Below are 18,579 nucleotides of genomic sequence, written 5' to 3'. Positions count from 1 at the left end.
AAGGTCCAGGATGTCTCCTGTGAGCAGGGGCAGCTGTGTGCATCTGTGCGGCCTCGGGGGTACCTGGCGGGTTGGAGTGGAGTTGAGGAAAGGGGAAGAAGGCCTTCGTGGCCAGATCATGCGTGGCCTCCTGGGCACCAGGGCAGGGTGGCTTTGGCTCCATTGTGTGGGAAGCCATCGCACAGCCTTGAGCAGAAAAGGCCTGGTCTGATGCAGGACCCAGGCGATAGTAGCTGTGCAAGGGCAGAAGCAGGGAGCCCCAGGTTGGGGGGCGACTGGAGAGCTGGGCTTTGGCCCAGCAGGCAGCAGTGGCGGGCAGAGGAGCGGCTGGAATCAGCCCCATTTGGAGAGAGCCAGGTTAGTGTCTTTATGGATGAAGTGGGGGGAGAGGGAAGGAACAGCCAAGGATGACTTCAAGGGCTGTGGCCTAAAGGGCCAGGGTGGAGTGGCCATTGATGGGGTGAGCTGGGGAGGGGGCACGTGTGGGACCACATTGCGCGGTCCCTGATGGGGTGTGTCACGAGACCGAATGGAGGGTTCACAGGGACAGTTGACATCAAGTGGCATTTGTGATTTGTGAGAGAGGTCTGGGCTGGAGGTAGGAGTTGGAGTGTTGTCACATCTAGATTGGCAGTTGGAGCTGGGAGGCTGCCCAGGGTGTGAGGTGGGGGAGCAGAGGTTGGGGCTAAGCCCAGCCTTGGGGGTCGGGAGGACAAGTAGTGGCAGGGTGTGGTGTCCTGGAAGCCAGCCGTGACCAAGGGAGCTGAGGACCGAGGCCTGGACACGGAAGTAGGCATCATGGGCATGGAAGTAGGCATCATGGGCACAACAGGAAGTCCGTGAGAGGCCTGGGAACAGGGTGGGGGTGGCCGTAGAGAGCTCTCTGGGAGGTTCCCCTGCAGAGGGGAAGAAGGAGGTAGGGCAGATGCTGGGCAGGAAACAGCGCGCGTCTGTGTGAGGGGACCCAGCTGGGAGTGGAAGATCCCAGATGACCCCGAGATGGTCCTGGGGAGGAGCTCACTGGCGGCAGCAGGCAAGAAGTCTGGGCCTGTGGTGCCGATGCTGGGTGGTGAGCGTGGACTTCTCTTTGAGTGTCTCAGTGGCTTCAGGAGGAGGAGCGGCTGAGGGGTGCAGGCAAAGTGGGAGCTCAGCCTGGAACCACAGCTCTACCAGAGTAGATTTGAGGTTGTGTGAATTTTATTTCAATTTAAGACAAGAGCTCAGTCACTGGTGTTCCTGTGAGGTCTGTAATTCTCAAGCCCTAGGGAGAATCCCTGGGTCCCTGGGGTCTGAGGCGCATCTCTCACCAGTGCAGGTGGCACTGAGACGGCAGGTATGGGACCTGCTGTGAGGACGGCTGGGCTGGGCGCTCAGGAGCGAGGCCTTGGTGTGAGCTTCAGGAGGTTCCAAGGGAAGGAGGTGCTACCCCAGAGAGATTGTTCAAGAAGGAAAAGGGAACAGGCTTTGAACTCTAGCTTCTAAGGGATGGCAGAGAAAGGGAGATGGTGGGTGTGGGTGCTGCCTGCCGCCAAAGGGACACTGAAAAGTGGCCCAAGAGGTGGCAGTGATGCCAGAAGCAGGTGTTTGAGGAGAGAGGTCTGGGCAGGTGGTGGCAGCTGGGCAGGCAGCGACCTCCTTGCCTGGTGAGAGCGGCTGCAGGGCAAAGAGTGCATTCTGCCAGGACAGGGGGGGCCAGAACCCACAGGGTTGGGGAGCAGGCCTGGTTTTTGCATAATTCTTTTTTTAGTTGTGGTGAGATAATAGAATTTGCCATTCTAACCATTTTTTAAATGTACAATTCAGAGGTATTAGGTCCATTCACAGTGTTGTGCAACTGTCACCCCTATCCACTCCAGAACTTCATCACCCCATAAGGAAACTGGACCCATTAGACAGTAACTCCCCATTCTCCCCAAGTCCAGCCCTTGGCAGTCCCCATCCCACTTTCTCTATGGATTTGCCTATCGTGGGGACCTCACAGAAGTGGACTCACAGTTTGTCCTTCTGTGTCTGGCTTATTTCACTCAGCATAATGTCCTCAGGGTCCATCTGTGTTGCAGCATGTGTCAGAATTTCACTCTTTTTAGAGGCTGAATCATACCCTGTAGTGCGGATACACCACATTTTCTTCATCCATTCATCTGTGGCTGGACACCTGGGCTGTTTCCACCCTTTGGATGTTGTGAATATCGGTGTGCAAGTGTCTGTCTTGAGTCCCTGCTTTCAGTTCTGGGCATAAACCTAGGGTTGGAATTGACGGATCATATGGTAATTTCTTCCTCTTTTTTTTTCTTGGAGACGGAGTCTCACTCTGTTGCCCAGATTGGAGTGCAGTAGCGCGATCTTGGCTCACTGCAACCTCTGCCTCTGGGGTTCAAGCAATTCTCCTGCCTCAGCTTCTCGAGTAGCTGGGACTACAGGCACCCGCCGCCACGCCCAGCCAATTTTTTTTGTGTTTTTTTAGTAGAGACGGGGTTTCACTGTGTTGCCCAGGCTGGTTTTGAACTCCTGAGCCCAGGCAGTCTGCCCGCCTCGGCCTCCCAAAGTGATAGGATTACACGCAAGAGCCAATGCACCCCGCCTCATATGGTAACTTCTGTGTTTAACTTTTTGAGGAATCACTAAACTGTGTCCACTGCAGCTGTAACGTTTTACATTCACACTGGCAATGCACAAGGGTTCCAGTTTCTTCACCTCCTCACCAGCACTTCTTATTTTCAATTTTTTGATACAAGCCATCCTAATGGGTGTGAAGTGGTATCTTAGTTTGCATTTCTGTCATTTAGTGACGTGGAACATCTTTTCATGTGCTGCCTGACCATTTGTGTATCTTCTATTGGAGAATGGCCGAGTCCTTTGCACATTTTTTTCGATTTTTTAAAAATTGTGATAAATCAGCTGGGCGTGGTAGCTCACGCCTGTAATCCCAGCACTTTGGGAGGCTGAGGCAGGCAAATCACGAGGTCAGGAGATCGAGACCATCCTGGCTAACATGATGAAACCCCGTCTTTACTAAAAAATACAAAAAATTTATCCGGGCATGGTGGCGGGCGCCTGTAGTCCCAGCACTTTGGGAGGCCAAGGCAGGTGGATCACGAGGTCAGGAGTTCGAGACCAGCCTGACCAACATGGTGAAAAAATTAGCCAGGCGTGGTGGCACGTGCCTGTAATCTCAGGAGGGTGAGGCAGGAGAATTGCTTGAAAACGGGAGGCGGAGGTTGCAGTGAGCCAAGATTGCCCCACTGCACTGCAGCCTGGGCAACAGTGAGACTCAAGTCTCAAAAAAAAAAAAAATTGTGGTAAAATACACCTAAAATTTACCTTTTTTTGTTGTTGTTTTTTGATAAAGATGGGGTCTTGCCTTGTTGCCCAGGCTGCTCTCAAACTCCTGGCTTGAAGCCAATCCTCCTGTCCCAGCCTCCCAAGTGCTGGCATGACAGGTGTGAGCCACTGTGCCCAACTCATCATAACCTTTTTTTTTTTTGAGACAGGGTGTCACTCTGTTTCCCAGTGTTGGAGTGCAGTGGTGCAATCTTGGCTCACTGCAACCTCCGCCTCCCGGGTTCAAGCCATTTTCCTACCTCAGCCTCCCGAGTAGCTGGGATTACAGGCGTGCACCACCATGCCTGGCTAATTTTTGTATTTTTAGTAGAGGTCGGGGTTTCACCATGTTAGCCTGGCTGGTCTCGAACTCCTGACCTCAAGTAATCCACCCCACTTGGCCTCCCAAAGTGCTGGGATTACAGACGTGAGCCACTGCACCCAGCCCATTGTAACTAACCATTTTTAAGTGCATGGTTCAGTGGTATTAAATACATTCATAATGTGTACAGCCATCACTGCCATCCATCTCCCTTTCTTTTGATCTCGTAAAACTGAAACTATCCCCATTAAACAGTAACTTCCCATTTGGCCCTTCCGCCAGCCTGTAGCAACTGCCATTCTACTTTCTGTCTCTATGATTTTGACTAAGTGCAATCATGAATTGTCTTTTGTGACAGGCTGTTGCACTAAGCATAGTATCACTTCCTTCATCCATTGATGGACATAGGTTGCTTCCACATTCTACTGTTGTGAATGCACTTATCAACACCTATGTACAAATACCTGAGACCCTGCTTCCAATTCTTTTGGGTATATGCCCAGCAGTGGAATTGCTAGATCATATGGTAATTCTATTTTTAAGTAAGTAAGTAAGTGTTGGAGGAACCTCCATACTGTTTTTCATAGCAGCTGCACCATTTTGCATTTCTACCACAGGGCACAAGGCAGCTGCACCATTTTGCATTTCTACCACAGGGCACAAGGGCTCCAGTTTCTCTGTATCCTCACCAATACGTTCTTAAAAATTTAATTTTATAGTAGCCACTCCAGTGGGTTTGAGGTATATCTCACTGTGGTCTCCTTCATGACTAGTGATATTGAGCTCTTTTCATGTGCTGTTGGCCATTTGTATATCATCTTTGGAAAAATGTCTGTTCAAATCTTTCTTTTACCTATTCTTGAGTCAAGTTTCGTTTTTTGTTGTTGAGTTTTAGAAGTTCTCTGTGTATTCCGGATATCACTTCTTTATCAAATATGTGATTTGCAAATATTTTTAAGAGTTTTATAGTCTTAGCTCTTACATTTAAGTCTTTGATCCGTTTTATTTTTGTAAATGGTGTGACTTGGGGGGTCCACCTTCATTCTTTTGCATGTAGATATACAGGCTTGGCTTCTGATATCCATTTACTCTCTTGATTGGCAGAAATTTCAGCAGATTTCAAGGAGCCGCCATCCCTGCTAGGGAAGGAGAAGCCATCCCCGAAGACAGTCTGTGGGTCCCCCCTGGCAGCACAGCCATCACCTTCTACTGAGCTGCCCCAGGCTGCCCCACCTCCGCCAGGCTCACCCTCCCTCCCTGGACGCCTGGAGGACTTCCTGGAGAGCAGCACGGGGCTGCCCCTGCTGACCAGTGGGCATGACGGGCCAGAGCCCCTTTCCCTCATTGACGACCTCCATAGCCAGATGCTGAGCAGCACTGCCATCCTGGACCACCCCCCGTCACCCATGGACACCTCGGAATTGCACTTTGTTCCTGAGCCCAGCAGCACCATGGGCCTGGACCTGGCTGATGGCCACCTGGACAGCATGGACTGGCTGGAGCTGTCGTCAGGTGGTCCCGTGCTGAGCCTAGCCCCCCTCAGCACCACAGCCCCCAGCCTCTTCTCCACAGACTTCCTCGATGGCCATGATTTGCAGCTGCACTGGGATTCCTGCTTGTAGCTCTCTGGCTCAAGACGGGGTGGGGAAGGGGCTGGGAGCCAGGGTACTCCAATGCGTGGCTCTCCTGCGTGATTCGGCCTCTCCACATGGTTGTGAGTCTTGACAATCACAGCCCCTGCTTTTTCCCTTCCCTGGGAGGCTAGAACTGAGAAGCCCTTACTCCTGGTTCAGTCCCACGCAGGGCAGAGGAGAGCAGCTGTCAAGAAGCAGCCCTGGCTCTCACGCTGGGGTTTTGGACACACGGTCAGGGCCATTTCAGCTTGACCTCCTTTTTTGAGGTCAGAGGGCACTGTCTGTCTGGCTACAATTTGGCTAAGGTAGGTGAAGCCTGGCCAGGCGGGAGGCTTCTCTTCTGACCCAGGGCTGAGACAGGTTAAGGGGTGAATCTCCTTCCTTTCTCTCCCTGCTTTGCTGTGAAGGGAGAAATTAGCCTGGGCCTCTACCCCCTATTCCCTGTGTCTGCCAACCCCAGGATCCCTGCCATTTTAGTGTCTTGGTGTAGTGTAACCATTTAGTGGTTGGTGGCAACAATTTTATGTACAGGTGTATATACCTCTATATTATATATCAACATACATATATATTTTTGGGGGAGGGGTGCGGACAGGAGATGGGTGCAACTCCCTCCCATCCTACTCTCACAGAAGGGCCTGGAAGGCCATGGCTCCTGGGGGCTGGATGCAAGGTCACCCTTGAGCTGTGTGCCACAGTGTGGTGCCCAGTCTGGCATGCAGCTACCCAGGCCCACCCATCACGTGTGATTGACATGTAAGTACCCTGCCACGGCCTATGCCCCACCTGCCCTGCTTCCTGGCTCCTTATCAGTGCCATGAGGGCAGAGGTGCTACCTGGCCTTCCTGCCAGGAGCTCTCCACCCACTCACATTCCGTCCCCGCCGCCTCACTGCAGCCAGCGTGGCCCTAGGACAGGAGGAGCTTCGGGCCCAGCTTCACCCTGCGGTGGGGCTGAGGGGTGGCCATCTCCTGCCCTGGGGCCACTGGCTTCACATTCTGGGCTGACTCATAGGGGAGTAGGGGTGGAGTCACCAAAACCAGTGCTGGGACAAAGATGGGGAAGGTGTGTGAACTTTTTAAAATAAAAACAAAAACACAGGCCTGTTAGTCCATCTTATTCAGTCCGTGGAAGGGGTGGGTAGCACAGCTGGGTCCCGGGTCTGTTGTGTCCCAGCATCTGAGGGGCCACGCAGTGCCTTCTAGACCACTCAAGGAAGGGCAGAACCTTGGACCTGAATACAGCTCTACAGCCCTAGCTGCACAGAAGACAGGCAGGTGCTTTCTCAAAGACAGACACAGTTTATTTATAAACCAAAGAGGCCAGGAGCCTACTAGCCACCCCCATCCCCTTCCCTCTTCCTGAGCACAGACATGGCTCCCCCACCTCCTCACGAGGTTTTTGGTACAAACTGTGGTTTGGCCTAGAGCATCCCTAAGGACCCTGGTGGGGCAGGGTACCCTCTGCTCCCACCACCTGGGATGTGCTGGGGAACGTGGAGTGGGGCAGCCTGATATCCCGGGGCCCCGGCCAGGGCTCTGGAGCTGCTCTTCCCTGGGCCACCTCAGACGCAGGCCCGAGGTTGGGCTGGGGAGGAGGGGGTCACCCGTCCACATCCCAGCTGAAGAGGTGGTGCTTCACCAGCATGTCCCGGACGCCCTCCTTCAGGGGCTGCTGCGCCTGCAAACAGGGCAGCCCCTCACCTCACAGGCCTTGGGCATGGCTGGGGTAGTTCCTAACCGCTGACACCAGCACTTCGGGTTCCCACCTTAGCCACCCCGCGAACGGTTTGGGCAGCTCCATCAGTGCAGGCCCTACGAGGCCCACACCACCCACCTCTCTCTTTGCAGGGAGCTCCCAGTCCTGGGAGAGGCTGAAGGCAAAGCAGCAGAGGACTCTAGAGGTGAGGAGGGGGTGGTAAGGCTCTTGTCACCCCCAGCTAGCCCTTCCCACCCCACCTCCATCCCCCAAGCCCAGTAAGGTCCTCACCGGAGCTCACACTTGATCTGGACCCAGCCTGGGCTGCGCAGGAAGGACCAGGGCTGGTACCACTTCTCCACGGTGGGCAGGCTGGAGCAGAGCACCTCCAGCCACAGGTGCAGCACCTGCTCACTGGGGACATGGCCAGGAGTGGGGAGCAGGGGCGGCTCCAGGCCCTTCTGGCTGCAGCCACGGTGGAAGCCTCTGACCTGTCTCTCAGCAGCTCCCAGACCACCCTCTTTGGGGAAGGACCTGAGCCCCTGAGGTTCTTTGTCCTTTAGGGTTCCCTGTAAGGACCCCCCCCGATGCGGGGCTGGGTCCCCCCACTCCAGGGCTCTCCTTCAACCCCTTTTCCACACTCACTTGAGCCCCACGCAGATCAGTGAGCGGAGCTTCACATCCATTTGTGCATGCACTGCATCGTGGGTCACGTTCACAGACTGCACGGCCTGGGAATGGCACCGTCAGCTGTCACTCAGGCTCCCCCACAGGCTAACCCCAGAGAGGTCTCTAGGGTCTGGCAGAGGAGGCCCCCTTACCCGGTAGAGCAGCTCCTCCGGGGTCAGGACTTTGCCATCTTCATCCAACCTGAGGGGACACCAAAGCTCCTGGGGTGCCGGGGCTGGGTCAGGCCCCGCCCTCCCACTGCTGGTGACCCCACCAGAAGAACCCGGGCCGAGTTACCTGAAGGTCTTACAGAGCACCAGACGGGAATACACGGAGGCAAAGTCTCTCTCGACCTCCCGGCCGGCAGCCTGTGGGGACAGCACACGGTGTGAGTGCAGGGACAGGAAGATGCTGGTTCAAACCCCCTGGGGCCGACTGGGCACCTGTCACCACGCTGCCAGCTCTTCCCATCCTCTCTGTGGGGCAGGAAGGACCTAAGATGGGTACTAGGGGGCACAGCAGGGCTGGTGCAGGGTGGGGGTCATGGGCCCAGCCACTGACTTACCTCCTCGATAAACAGCCAGGGGTGGCAGGCGCCCCCAAGCAGGGATGGCTTCTTCAGTCCATGTTCGAACAGGGCCTTAAGGGCCGGGCAGAGGGTCCCTCGCACGAGGTCTGTGACCCCCTCCGTCACCGAGTCATCCCCCGCGATGGAGTACTGATGGGAGGGATGGGTCTGAGAAAGCCCTGCCTGATGCCTGCAGCCAGTCACCCTCCTCTGTCCTCTCTGCCATGCTACAGGCCAGGACTCACTGGGCACGCAGGCCCTGGCTAGAAGGGTGCCAGCCGTGCCTAGCCCGCCCACCCCCCTCACCTCTTTGCTGCGCTCATCCAGGACTTCCACGAACTTGGCTGGAAACCAGCCTGTGGGAAAAACAGGCCCTGTAAGGAGCAACCACGAGGGCCGAGGACAGAGCAGACACAGCCTGCAGGCAGGCTGAGGCAGTGGGAAGCCGGCTCAGCTGCTTCAGGGACCTCAAGCCAGGCAGGGGTATAGAGGAGAACAGCCTGGTGGCGGCCAGGGTCACCCAAATCTTCTGTGCCCACCCCCTCCTCCCTCTCCCAGCTCAAGAGCAGACCAAGGACCCCACCTCGCAGGCCGTTGAGCTCCCCCACCCAGCAGTGCTCGTCCTTCTGAGACACGATCTGCACAGGAGGAAAAACAGCAGGAACCAAAGCTGGGTGCCCTGGGCCAGCGCCTCCTGCACCCCCGATATGACTCCTCAGCAACTAGGCCAGGCCAAGACCCCTACATCTTCACAAGAGAAGCTCTTGGCAGGGAAAGGGGTTGGGTGGGGCTTGGTGGAGGGAGTCTGGGGAACCCGCCACAGCCTGAGGACCTGGTAGCCCAGCGCCCCCAACGCACTGTGATGATGTCGTTCTTGCGGAAGCCCAGCTCGTCGTCGTCGTGCCGCTCAAAGTCCAGCAGGGCCTTGGCTCGGCGCCGGTGGCTGCGTGAGCATGCCACGTAGTTCTCGTGGTCCCGCTGGTGGCTCTCCATGCTGTAGTCTGGAGTCAGCTCCTGCCACAGTGAAAACAGGCCCACCAAGGGGGTTGGAGGAGTTAGGGCCGTGTCTGGTAGCAGCCCAGGGAGCTGGCGACTCACCACGCTGCAGTTTTTGGGGTCTGTGCACTGGAAGTGGCGTGCCACGCGCAGGATGGCTTCCCGGAGGTCAGCCACCAGTTCCGTCTGCTTGATGTTCTTGGCCTTGAGTGCCTCCAGGTCATCCTCCCCTAGGAGGCCCAGAGAGCAATGGTGACCACAGCCCACTCCAGGCCCCCGAGGAGGAAGCTCCACGTCCACATGAGCGTGAGGACAGACTCCCGCATGCCCACACTGCCTGGCACTCGCAGAGCTCTCACCAAAGAGCAGAGCAGTGATGGTGGACTTCCTCCGCTGGGTCCTGCGGCGAACAACCTGCACCAAGAGGAGTGGGTCAGGGTGGTCCTGGCCCCGGGAGGAAGAGAGCCCACCAGCCCTTGGCTTATACTGTCTCATCTGAAATAGCCTCTGACGCTGGCTCCAAGAATTGAAAACAGATAATCAGAGCTGGGTCTGCCTTCCTCCCAAACCGTGCCGGGATCAGAACCTGAGGTGCACAAAGCCTGAGGAGGCATGGATCACCCCACAGCTGTGGTCTGACTGGGCCAGGCTGGGGGGCAGAGCAGGAAGGGCTGGTTTGTTTCCCGCAGCCCCTGCGCTCTGAACTTCAAGGTGACCCCTCCTCCCCGTGTGCGTGGGTCAAGGTGCGGCCCCCGCATCCTGGGCCACCTGAGAGAGGTTGGTGAGGGTGCCGGCCCCCAGGAGCTGGCCCTGGTCTGCAATGAGATAGGCCAGGTGCTTGCGGCGCTGAGTCTCCACGGCCACATCGGTGAGGGAGCCGGCCAGCCGCATGGCCACCCCCAGAAGCAGCTCCGCGTCCTCCATCTGCGACGGGATATCCGATAGCGTGTTGAAGATGGAGGCCGAGTTCTCTGACTGGATCAGCTCTTCCTCCTGGGCCATGCCAGGGCAGGATGGGGGAAGAAGGTTGTCACTGCAGGGACGTGGCACTGAGCTGACCCCAACCCCCATCCTCAGGGACCCGTTTGCCTTGGCACAGTTGTCGGGGGCCAGGGGGCTGATCTTGCCTGGCCCAGGGAGGTCTCTTGCTCCCCTGCCCCCCATCTCGGGTGCCTACTCCTCAGCCTGAAGTGGGGCCGTGGAGCACCTTGAGGTGCAGCATGCCCAGCGTGAGCTGGAACAGCACCCGGGAGCCCTCGTAGAAAAACAGGTCCCAGATGCGCAGGAGCAGCTTGATGTCCACCACGCTGGCGAAGGCCGTGAGGAACCAGTGCAGTGTGATCAGGGACAGCTCTGTAAACACAGGAGCCAAAGCCGCTGGGGAGGAGGTGGTGGAAACCTCCCTCCCCGGAACTGCAGCAAGGTCCTCCCTGCTTAAGAGCAAAGGAGGGGAGGGGGCAGGGAACACCAGAGAACAAAAGAGCGACAAAGACCATGGTTGGGGGGCTGTGCCCTATCCCCACTCGGCCACCCGCCTGAGTCCTCCAAGCTGCAGAATGGGAGCCAGTGGCTCAGGGGCGCCTTACCAATGTCATGCTCCTGGAGCAGCTTGTCCAGGCGAGGCAGGTACTGGACAATGAGGTGGCGCAGGACCCGCTGGTCAGTCTGGACGCCCAGCAGGGTGGTGCTGAAGTAGGAGGCGGGGAGCAGGTCCTCGATGATGGCAGACATCATCCAGAAGGCATCCTCCTCCTCCAGGAACAGCAGGAGGCAGGCGGCCACCTGGCCAGGGCACAGGGACAAGGGCCTTCTACCCAGGTCTTTGTGCAGATTAGAAAAGGTGCCCCTACCCTAGGGAGACCAATTAGCAAAAGTCTCTTGGGGGGCACGCATGCTGGAACCCAGGCCTTCCCTGGGCTGCTTTCCTTGGCCTGCCTCAGTTTCACACCCCTTGGGGGGGCGCCTCTGCTTGCATAATGTGCAGCTGCCCCGATCTCCTTGGGGACGCCCCGGAGCGGGAGGCCACTCCTTGTTAGGGTCCTGGAGGAGGCCCTGGGGCTGCTGCCCCGTAGCGGGAGGCCACTCCTTGTTAGGGTCCTGGAGGGGGTCCTGGGGCTGCCACTGCCCTTTCTGGGGCTGTGCTCACCATGCCGGTGCCCTGGCAGTAGCCGATCTCTGGGTAGAGCCAGGCCAGGGCCCGGAGCACCCTGCGCAGGCGGGGCACCCCGATGCTACCCATGCTGGCGAAGCAGGCATTGCTGGGCATGGTGCGGAGCAGGTCCTTCTCGATCTGTCAGGCAGCCATCAGCACCCACAATAACAAGACCTTGTGACACCCTGGGAGGGAGGCAGACCCCAGGCGGGCTTCTCCCCCAGAAATGGGGATTCCTTGTGTTCCTGGTCAAGGTCACCCTCCTCCCTTCAGGGTCAGCTCCCAGCCAGTGTGGAGCTGGGACATCAAATCCAGCTGGGAAACTTCATGCCAGACCAACTGAAAACGTGTGGCCCGAGGCCTGGAGTCTATATTTAGAGTCCCCATCTGTTCCTGAAGTGGACCCGGGCTTGGGAACCCCATCTCCAAGCCCTTCCACAGCACTGATGGCCTTTTGGACAATTCTTTCTGTGGCCTGCAGAGGACCAAGGAAGGAGCAAATATCCTCCCCTACCCCACAACAAGGGCACACTCTAAGAACCCCAGGCAGGCTCCCTCTCTCCTGCGAGCCCACACAGCCTCCAGCTCTTCCTGCACAGTGCCGCCGGCCTCACCTGCTTGGCAGCGATGGTCTCATCGTTGGAGCTGTTCTTCACAATCTCGCGGTAGGACAGCTCAGAGTTCCTCTTCTTCTGCAGGGCCCCAGAGAGCCGCATCCACAGCTGAGGGAAGGGAGCCGCAAGGGCACTCAGTCTTTCTCGTGACACCTGATCATGGGGCCAAGACCCTCTCAACACCCTGTGGCCACCTTACCTGTGGCCTCATGCCATGTGGGATGCCGGCCAGCACCAGGGAGCGGAGCTTCTCAGAGCGGGGTAGGGAGACGGCAATCTTGTCCCAGGTGAGATCCCCTACATCGTGGTTATGGGTGAACTCCAGGTGGGCCTGCCACCGCAGCCTCTGTGGAGCATCCTCCATCAGAGGGGAGTTCGCCAGCAGATTGGAGCCAGGCTCATCACCTTCTGCCAAGAGAGAGCCAAGGAGGAAAGAAAAAGCATTCTCTACTACGTGTTCTCCAAGCACCCAAGCCTCCGTCTTCAGGAGGGTCTGAGCTTCATGGCTCTAGGCCAGCTCTCTCCCACCATATCCAGATTCCCATAGCTAATGGCTTTCTGACAGCTCCAGGTGAGCCTCTAACATGCACCCCGTGAGGAGCAAAGCTCTTCACCTTCTCCTCAAAGCCACTCCTACCATAGTACTACCCGGATCCAGAAATGACACCTCCATTCTCCCAATGCTCAGCCTAAACCTCGGAGTCACCTCTGGCTCCTCCCTCGCCCAGACCCCACACTCAGTCCATCAGCAAACCCACAGGATTCCTTTATGTCTCACCACCCCTGACCATGGCCCTTGTCCAAGCCATGGTCCTTCATCCAGATCACTGCAGTGGCCCTCCCGCTGACCTCCCTGTTGCTACCCTCACCTCCCAAAGGCTGCTCCCCTCAGCAGCCAGTGACCCTTCCAAAATGCAAGTCAGATCATGTCACTCTGCTCAGAGCTGAGACTTAAAGCCAAGGGCTTTCCAGCGCTCCCTCAGCTGCTTCCTCTGGGCCGTGCCCACTCTGTCCTCACCCCCTGCCATTTTCCTCTTGCTCTCTCCACTCCAATGACATGGTCTGAAAGGGCCACTTCAGGACCTTTTTATATATGATTTACTGCCCCTCTTCTCTATCCCTGGAAGTATTTTCCCAGCCCTTCTTGCTCCAGAATATTACATGTTTGTTTACTGCCTGTCTCCCTCACTAAAATGAGAACTCCATGCAGCTGAGACCACCTTCAGTTTTGTTCAAGGGCCTGCGGGGGATGCAGCTGTGGAGACTGCACCACCCACAGTTGGGTCCATGAGATATCTGTTGAATGAATGAGGTCAAGCTCTCCTGTGGCAGCCCAGCAACCCCTGGGTGAGCTCCACAGACAGCCTCGTCCTTATTCACCCAAAAGCCAATCCCTCAGCCCAGCTTTCAAAAACACCAACTTTAATGACTTTACCTACAGTAAAATGCACAAATGTTAGGTGTACATTTTGGTGCATAAACAAATGTCTGAACATTGTCCGCATCAAGCAGTCTCAGTTCCAAGGTGTAACAGTGAACACTCTGACTCCACTGACCCAGCCAAACACAGATACTTCCATCATACCAACAAGTTCCCTGTGTCCTTCTCAACCCAAACCTTTAACCTGCAAATACCTGCCTATGAATCAGAAGAACGAGGAAAACTTTTGTCAGAATTGGAAAGGTGAGTGACCTGAAAGTGATTAGTTGCAGTCAATTAAAATGTCCTAGCCACAGTTCTGGCCTGGCAGATGGACTTCCCAATAGCCCACTCAGGACCAAAAGGTCCATTTATAGTAGAAAACAACAGAAATGGACTAGAGACTCAGTTATAGAAAAGTAGTTATCCAAATACCGTATATTCATTATAATAGGGTATTATACAGCCATTGAAAATATGCTTTTTTCTTTTTTGAGACAGAGGTTTGCTCTTGTTGCCTAGGCTGGAGTGCAGTGGCGCAGTCTCAGCTCACTGCAACCTCCACCTCCTGGGTTCAAGAGATTCTCCTGCCTCAGCCTTCTGAGTAGCTGGGATTACAGTCGCACACCATCACACCTGGCAAATTTTGTATTTTTAGTAGAGATGGGGTTTCACCATGTTAGCCAGGTTGGTCTTGAACTCTTGGCCTCAAGTGATCCATCCACCTCAGCCTCCCAAAGTGCTGGGATTACAGGCGTGAGCCACCACGTCCAGCCTGAATTTTTCAACTTCTCTACAGTGAACACGATTGCTTTTACTGTCAGGTGAGGATCAGTAAAATTTATCTCAAAAAAAGCAGAAGTCTCCCATACTTATGAGAGTATCACCCTCAGATACACTCTGTCCTTAAATCTGGAACCCTGACGCATCAGAGCTCAGCCATCACAGGCCGAGTAATTCAGTCAGGGGAGCGGAGTCCTCCCCAAAGAACATCAGCAAGATGACACACAAAAGGGGCTCAAGTTTACCTTCCTTGTACACACGGAAACCAAACTCATCGTAGTAGAACTCTGGTTGCTCTGCTGACTCTTCCTTCTAGAATCAGGATGAGGTTGAAGTCAGTTGTCCGTCCCCTAGTTGGGGGCCTCAGGTCTGAAAGATGCCACCCACAGGGTTGCCTGCTAAAATCCCACCCAGCCTTCGGGCTCAGATCAAAGGCTACTCTTCCAAAAGCCACCTCTGGTTACCACGCAACCTTCTCTGAACCTTCTTCTAGCAATTTCTCAACCTTCTATTTTCCTTGCTCTTCTCAGAGGTCAAAGATAATAAAATCAAGGCAAGAAACATGTTTTATGCAGTTGTGTCCCTATAATACTGAGAGCATAGTGCCACAGTGGTTGATTCACACAGGCAACATGGGGCTAAGATACCATCTCTGGTGGGGAACTCATAACCCTGTGTGAGTTGGCCACCTCTTCCTGGGCAGCCTGCAGAGCTGGGTCCCCTTCATACAGCAGCGTGGGAGCACAGCAGGCTGGTGCCTGGCTAACTGCTATACCTGCGTGTACTTGGCCAAGATCTCCTGGGGCCATATGCTCGGAGTCAGGGCTGAGAAAGGGCCACAGGCAGGTGTATGGCTTCCTAAAACCAAAGAGGACCAGGAGAACAATCAAGAAAATGCAGAGGCAGGCCAGGCGCAGTGGCTCATGCCTGTAATCTCAGTACTTTGGGAGGCCGAGGTGGGCAGATCACCTGAGGTCAGGAGTTTGAGACCAGCCTGGCCAACATGGTGAAACCCATCTCTACTAAAAATACAAAATTAGCTGGGCGTGGTGGCACATGCCTGTAATCCCAGCTACTCGGGAGGCAGGAGAATAGCTTGAACCCAGGAAGCGGAGGTTGCAGTGAGCAAGGATCGTGCCATTGCGCTCCAGCCTGGGCAACAAGAGCGAAACTCTGCCTCAAAAAAATAAAAAAAAATAGAAAATGCAGAGGCAAAATTCAAATCAGGAAATACCCTCTCCCTCTAAGAGCACCAGCATTAAAGGGACTGGCCCATCTCAAGCGTGCTGGGTAGGGAAGGAGCAGAGTGAAAGAAACCTCCTAGAAATCAGCAAATTTCTGGAGAAGAGGGGGAAGAAACAGCAGCACATTACAAAACATGACCAAACTTCATCTTCCGGCCTCTTTCTCCACCTGAGGAGTGCAGATCTGCGGGTTGGAGAGCTGGAGGAGGAGAGCTAGAGAGCAGAGCTGAGAAGAAGTTTTAATAACTTTCTCAGCCAGCCAGAAGCCTTCCCTACCATCTCCACCTCTCTTATCTGGATGGTGTTTTATGGAAAACAAGCCACCTTCCATCCCTCTGGCTCCTCTGTGAGAGCTTCAAACCCCGTTTCCAAGACCAGCCCCTGCCTCTACCTGACATTGTGCTGGTGGGCTGGCAAGTCTTCTGCAGCTCCAATCTTAGAAGTCTCCTATCCTGCTATCTTAGAGCTGGAAGGCTCCTCAGGCTTCATCTGGTCCAGAATCATCTGCCCTGTTAGAAGAGAAAAGAGGAAAGTCATTCTATTTTTATTTTTATTTTTTTTTAGACAGAGTCTCGCTTGGTCACCTCAGGCTGGAGTGCAGTGGTGCAATCTCAGCTCACTGCAACCTCTGCCTCCTGGGTTCAAGAGATTCTTCTGCCTCAGCCTCCCGAGTAGCTGGGACTACAGGGTTGCACCACCACACCTGGCTGATTTTTGTCTTTTTAGTAGAGACGGGGTTTCACCATATTGGCCAGGCTGGTCTTGAACTCCTGACCTCGTGATCCCGCCCGCCTCGGCCTCCCAAAGTGCTGGGATTACAAGCATGAGCCACCGCGCCCGGCCAAGCCTTTACTTCCTTTTACTTCTAACCACAGAATTAAAGGCTCTCACTCTACGAAAGGAAGTAGGTGACAACGAGGAGATGTGGTTGAAAGATTTCAAGACAAGTTACATTCCAGTTTTTGAAATCATATTTACCTAAACCTGGCACTGAAGAAAAATTTACTTTTGCCATTTTTCACACAATGAGAATTCAGAAATGACAGTTGCTATCCTGGTCCATAACAGAACCTATTCTCCATGCTATCTGCCATGGAATTCTGGTGTTGGGAATTCTAGATAAATCGGGAAGAATTAGGTAAGTGAGAAGCAAAAAAGAGGAAAATCAAACCACCACTTCAAAGGAGCTGTGAAAAAATCCCAGTTCTCTTTAAAGACATACAAGTGTGGGGGCAAAAATAGCTCCTGTGGGCAGCTCAGCTGTGTCCCGGCCTCTGCTCCTGCCCCAGACACACACTGGCCAAGCCAAGTTTAGGATAAAGGCCACAACAGAACATTCCTGACTGTTACAGAGGCTTCGGTACCCAAATGGGAGAGACGCTCCCTCCTGCTTCCAGACATGCCTGCTGAGAACCAGATGGCAGAACCTGCTTCCCCAACAGGCCAGCCATCCTGGTTGGTTGGTTCTGTGTGAAGAGAATGGAATTTTAATGTCTTCCTTCAGTGTAAAATATATGTGATATAGGGTTTCCCTCAGAACTATGAGCTGGATGATTACATATTTTTACATTAAAGAGACTGAGCCAGAAATTTTAAAAAGCATGTCATGTCATCATTCAATCCTTACAACACATTCATTCCTTACACAACAGAAAATAAGCCTAGAAGAGACTGATAGTTTCCAAATGGACTCCCAAAACTTTGCCCTGCCACACCATGCAACCCCACCCTGTGAAATGACGGCGGACACATGGCCACCAGCTAGATGGCCCTGGGAATGGAACCCAGTGCTCTATTACGCCTCCTGCTGGCTTGGAGCCTGAGATGGCAAATGGCTGTGGCAGAATAACCACGTGTCAGCTTTGGGAGGGAGTGGGCTCAGCGCTCATCCTCTGCACCATGATTAAAAGTAAAGACATCTTGGCTGAGCGCGGTGGCTCACGCCTGTAATCCCAGCACTTTGGGAGGCTGAGGTGGGCGGATCACTTGAGGCCAGGAGTTTGAGACCAGCTTGGCCACCATGGTGAAACCCTGTCCTACTAAAAATACAAAAAAATTAGCCAGGCATGGTGATGCATCCCTGTAATCGCAGCTACTTGAGAGGCTGAGGCACGAGAATTGCTTGAACCCAGGAGGCAGAGGTTGCAGTGAGCCAAGATCGCACCACTGCCCTCCAGCCTGGGTGACAGAGTGAGACTCTGTCTCAAAAAAAAAAAAGTAAAGACATCTCCAGTCCAATCCTAGCTCTGCTACTCGTGTAGCAGAGTGGGCCTGTGCCCACTTGTTATAACCGTGGGCAAGTTTACTTCACGTCTGTATCAGTTTTCGATAGAATGGAATAATAATACCTATGCCTTACTGTGGTTATGAGGATTACATGAGCTGATGCAAATAAGGCCTTTAGCACACTGCCTGACACATATAAGTACTCAATAAGTATCAGGCAATTAGTAGTCCTAAAAATTTTTAGAAAGTTATTGTTAATATATGGACCCTCCTCATTGAGGTATACTAAAAACTATGTTGAACCATATTAAATTGCCGATATTCATCCATTACAGCCTAGAAAAATGACAACTGTGTATGGTTCAACATAACATGTCCCAGTCGAGAGCATGAGAAAGACTCCTCACCACCATCGGCCCCAGAGGCAGGGGTTTGGTTGGTTGTTCTGAAAGGGCAGAGTAAAAGTGTGACGGAGCACCTGCAGGCTGCTTGTAGCAGAGAAATCAGCTACATCTGGCTGTGGAGGCCTGAAGGGGCTGGGAAGGCCCACTCAGGAGTCCCTCCCCTTTCCTGATCTTGGCTGTCCTCCCACTCATTCATTCATCAGCAAATGGGGACTGAGCACCCCTAAGAGCCAGGCAGCTAAGAGCTGGGACAGAACAGTGGGGGAAAAAGTCCTGACCCTTACATTAGAGAATCAGATGACAGGCTGGGCCCGGTGGCTCACGCCTGTAATCCCAGCACTTTGGGAGGCCGAGGTGGGTGGATCACCTGAGGTCGGGAGATTGAGACCATCCTGGCCAACATGGTGAAACCCTGTCCTACTAAAAATACAAAAATTAGCTGGGCGTGGTGGCGTGTGCCTGTAGTCCCAGCTACTCAGGAGGCCGAGGCAGGAGAATCACTTGAACCCAGGAGGCAGAGGTTGCAGT

At 54.4% G+C, this 18,579-nt stretch overlaps 2 protein-coding genes across 20 annotated transcripts in view; one reads left to right on the top strand and one right to left on the bottom strand.

The window, feature by feature from the left end:
• MRTFA (myocardin related transcription factor A) overlaps positions 1–6,378 on the top strand; it is a 221,836-nt gene extending 215,458 nt beyond the window's left edge. For all 4 annotated transcript variants that reach the window (XM_057300975.2, XM_034948324.3, XM_063603316.1 and 1 more), the window contains one exon: positions 4,748–6,378. In XM_057300975.2, coding sequence (XP_057156958.1) covers positions 4,748–5,265 — 518 coding nt within the window. In that variant the 3' untranslated portion in view covers positions 5,266–6,378. The remainder of the gene's footprint in view (positions 1–4,747) is intronic.
• Positions 6,379–6,558: 180 nt separating this feature from the next.
• The window catches only part of SGSM3 (small G protein signaling modulator 3), a 31,261-nt gene continuing 19,240 nt past the window's right edge, over positions 6,559–18,579 (bottom strand). The window contains exons 2-22 of one of the 16 annotated variants that reach the window (XM_034948328.4): positions 15,813–15,930; positions 14,953–15,035; positions 14,423–14,489; positions 12,174–12,382; positions 11,975–12,082; positions 11,355–11,498; positions 10,795–10,990; positions 10,416–10,561; positions 9,977–10,201; positions 9,568–9,622; positions 9,311–9,438; positions 9,071–9,226; positions 8,796–8,850; positions 8,519–8,568; positions 8,210–8,362; positions 7,942–8,012; positions 7,797–7,845; positions 7,621–7,706; positions 7,267–7,299; positions 7,114–7,174; positions 6,559–6,957 (exon numbers count right to left, since the gene is read on the bottom strand). In XM_034948328.4, coding sequence (XP_034804219.1) covers positions 6,880–6,957; positions 7,114–7,174; positions 7,267–7,299; positions 7,621–7,706; positions 7,797–7,845; positions 7,942–8,012; positions 8,210–8,362; positions 8,519–8,568; positions 8,796–8,850; positions 9,071–9,226; positions 9,311–9,438; positions 9,568–9,622; positions 9,977–10,201; positions 10,416–10,561; positions 10,795–10,990; positions 11,355–11,498; positions 11,975–12,082; positions 12,174–12,382; positions 14,423–14,489; positions 14,953–15,035; positions 15,813–15,819 — 2,160 coding nt within the window. In that variant the 5' untranslated portion in view covers positions 15,820–15,930 and the 3' untranslated portion in view covers positions 6,559–6,879. Of the gene's footprint in view, positions 7,175–7,266; positions 7,707–7,796; positions 7,866–7,941; positions 8,013–8,209; positions 8,363–8,518; positions 8,569–8,795; positions 8,851–9,070; positions 9,227–9,310; positions 9,439–9,567; positions 9,623–9,976; positions 10,202–10,415; positions 10,562–10,794; positions 10,991–11,354; positions 11,499–11,974; positions 12,083–12,173; positions 12,383–14,422; positions 14,490–14,952; positions 15,038–15,812; positions 15,931–18,579 lie in introns of those variants that run through there. The other 15 variants (XM_034948327.4, XM_003814608.8, XM_034948329.4 and 12 more) reach the window with 15 other exon arrangements.

This window comes from Pan paniscus, chromosome 23 (assembly GCF_029289425.2).
Source record: "Pan paniscus chromosome 23, NHGRI_mPanPan1-v2.0_pri, whole genome shotgun sequence".
In the NCBI taxonomy this organism is placed as follows: domain Eukaryota; kingdom Metazoa; phylum Chordata; class Mammalia; order Primates; family Hominidae; genus Pan; species Pan paniscus.
This window is presented reverse-complemented; position numbering and strand designations above follow the sequence as displayed.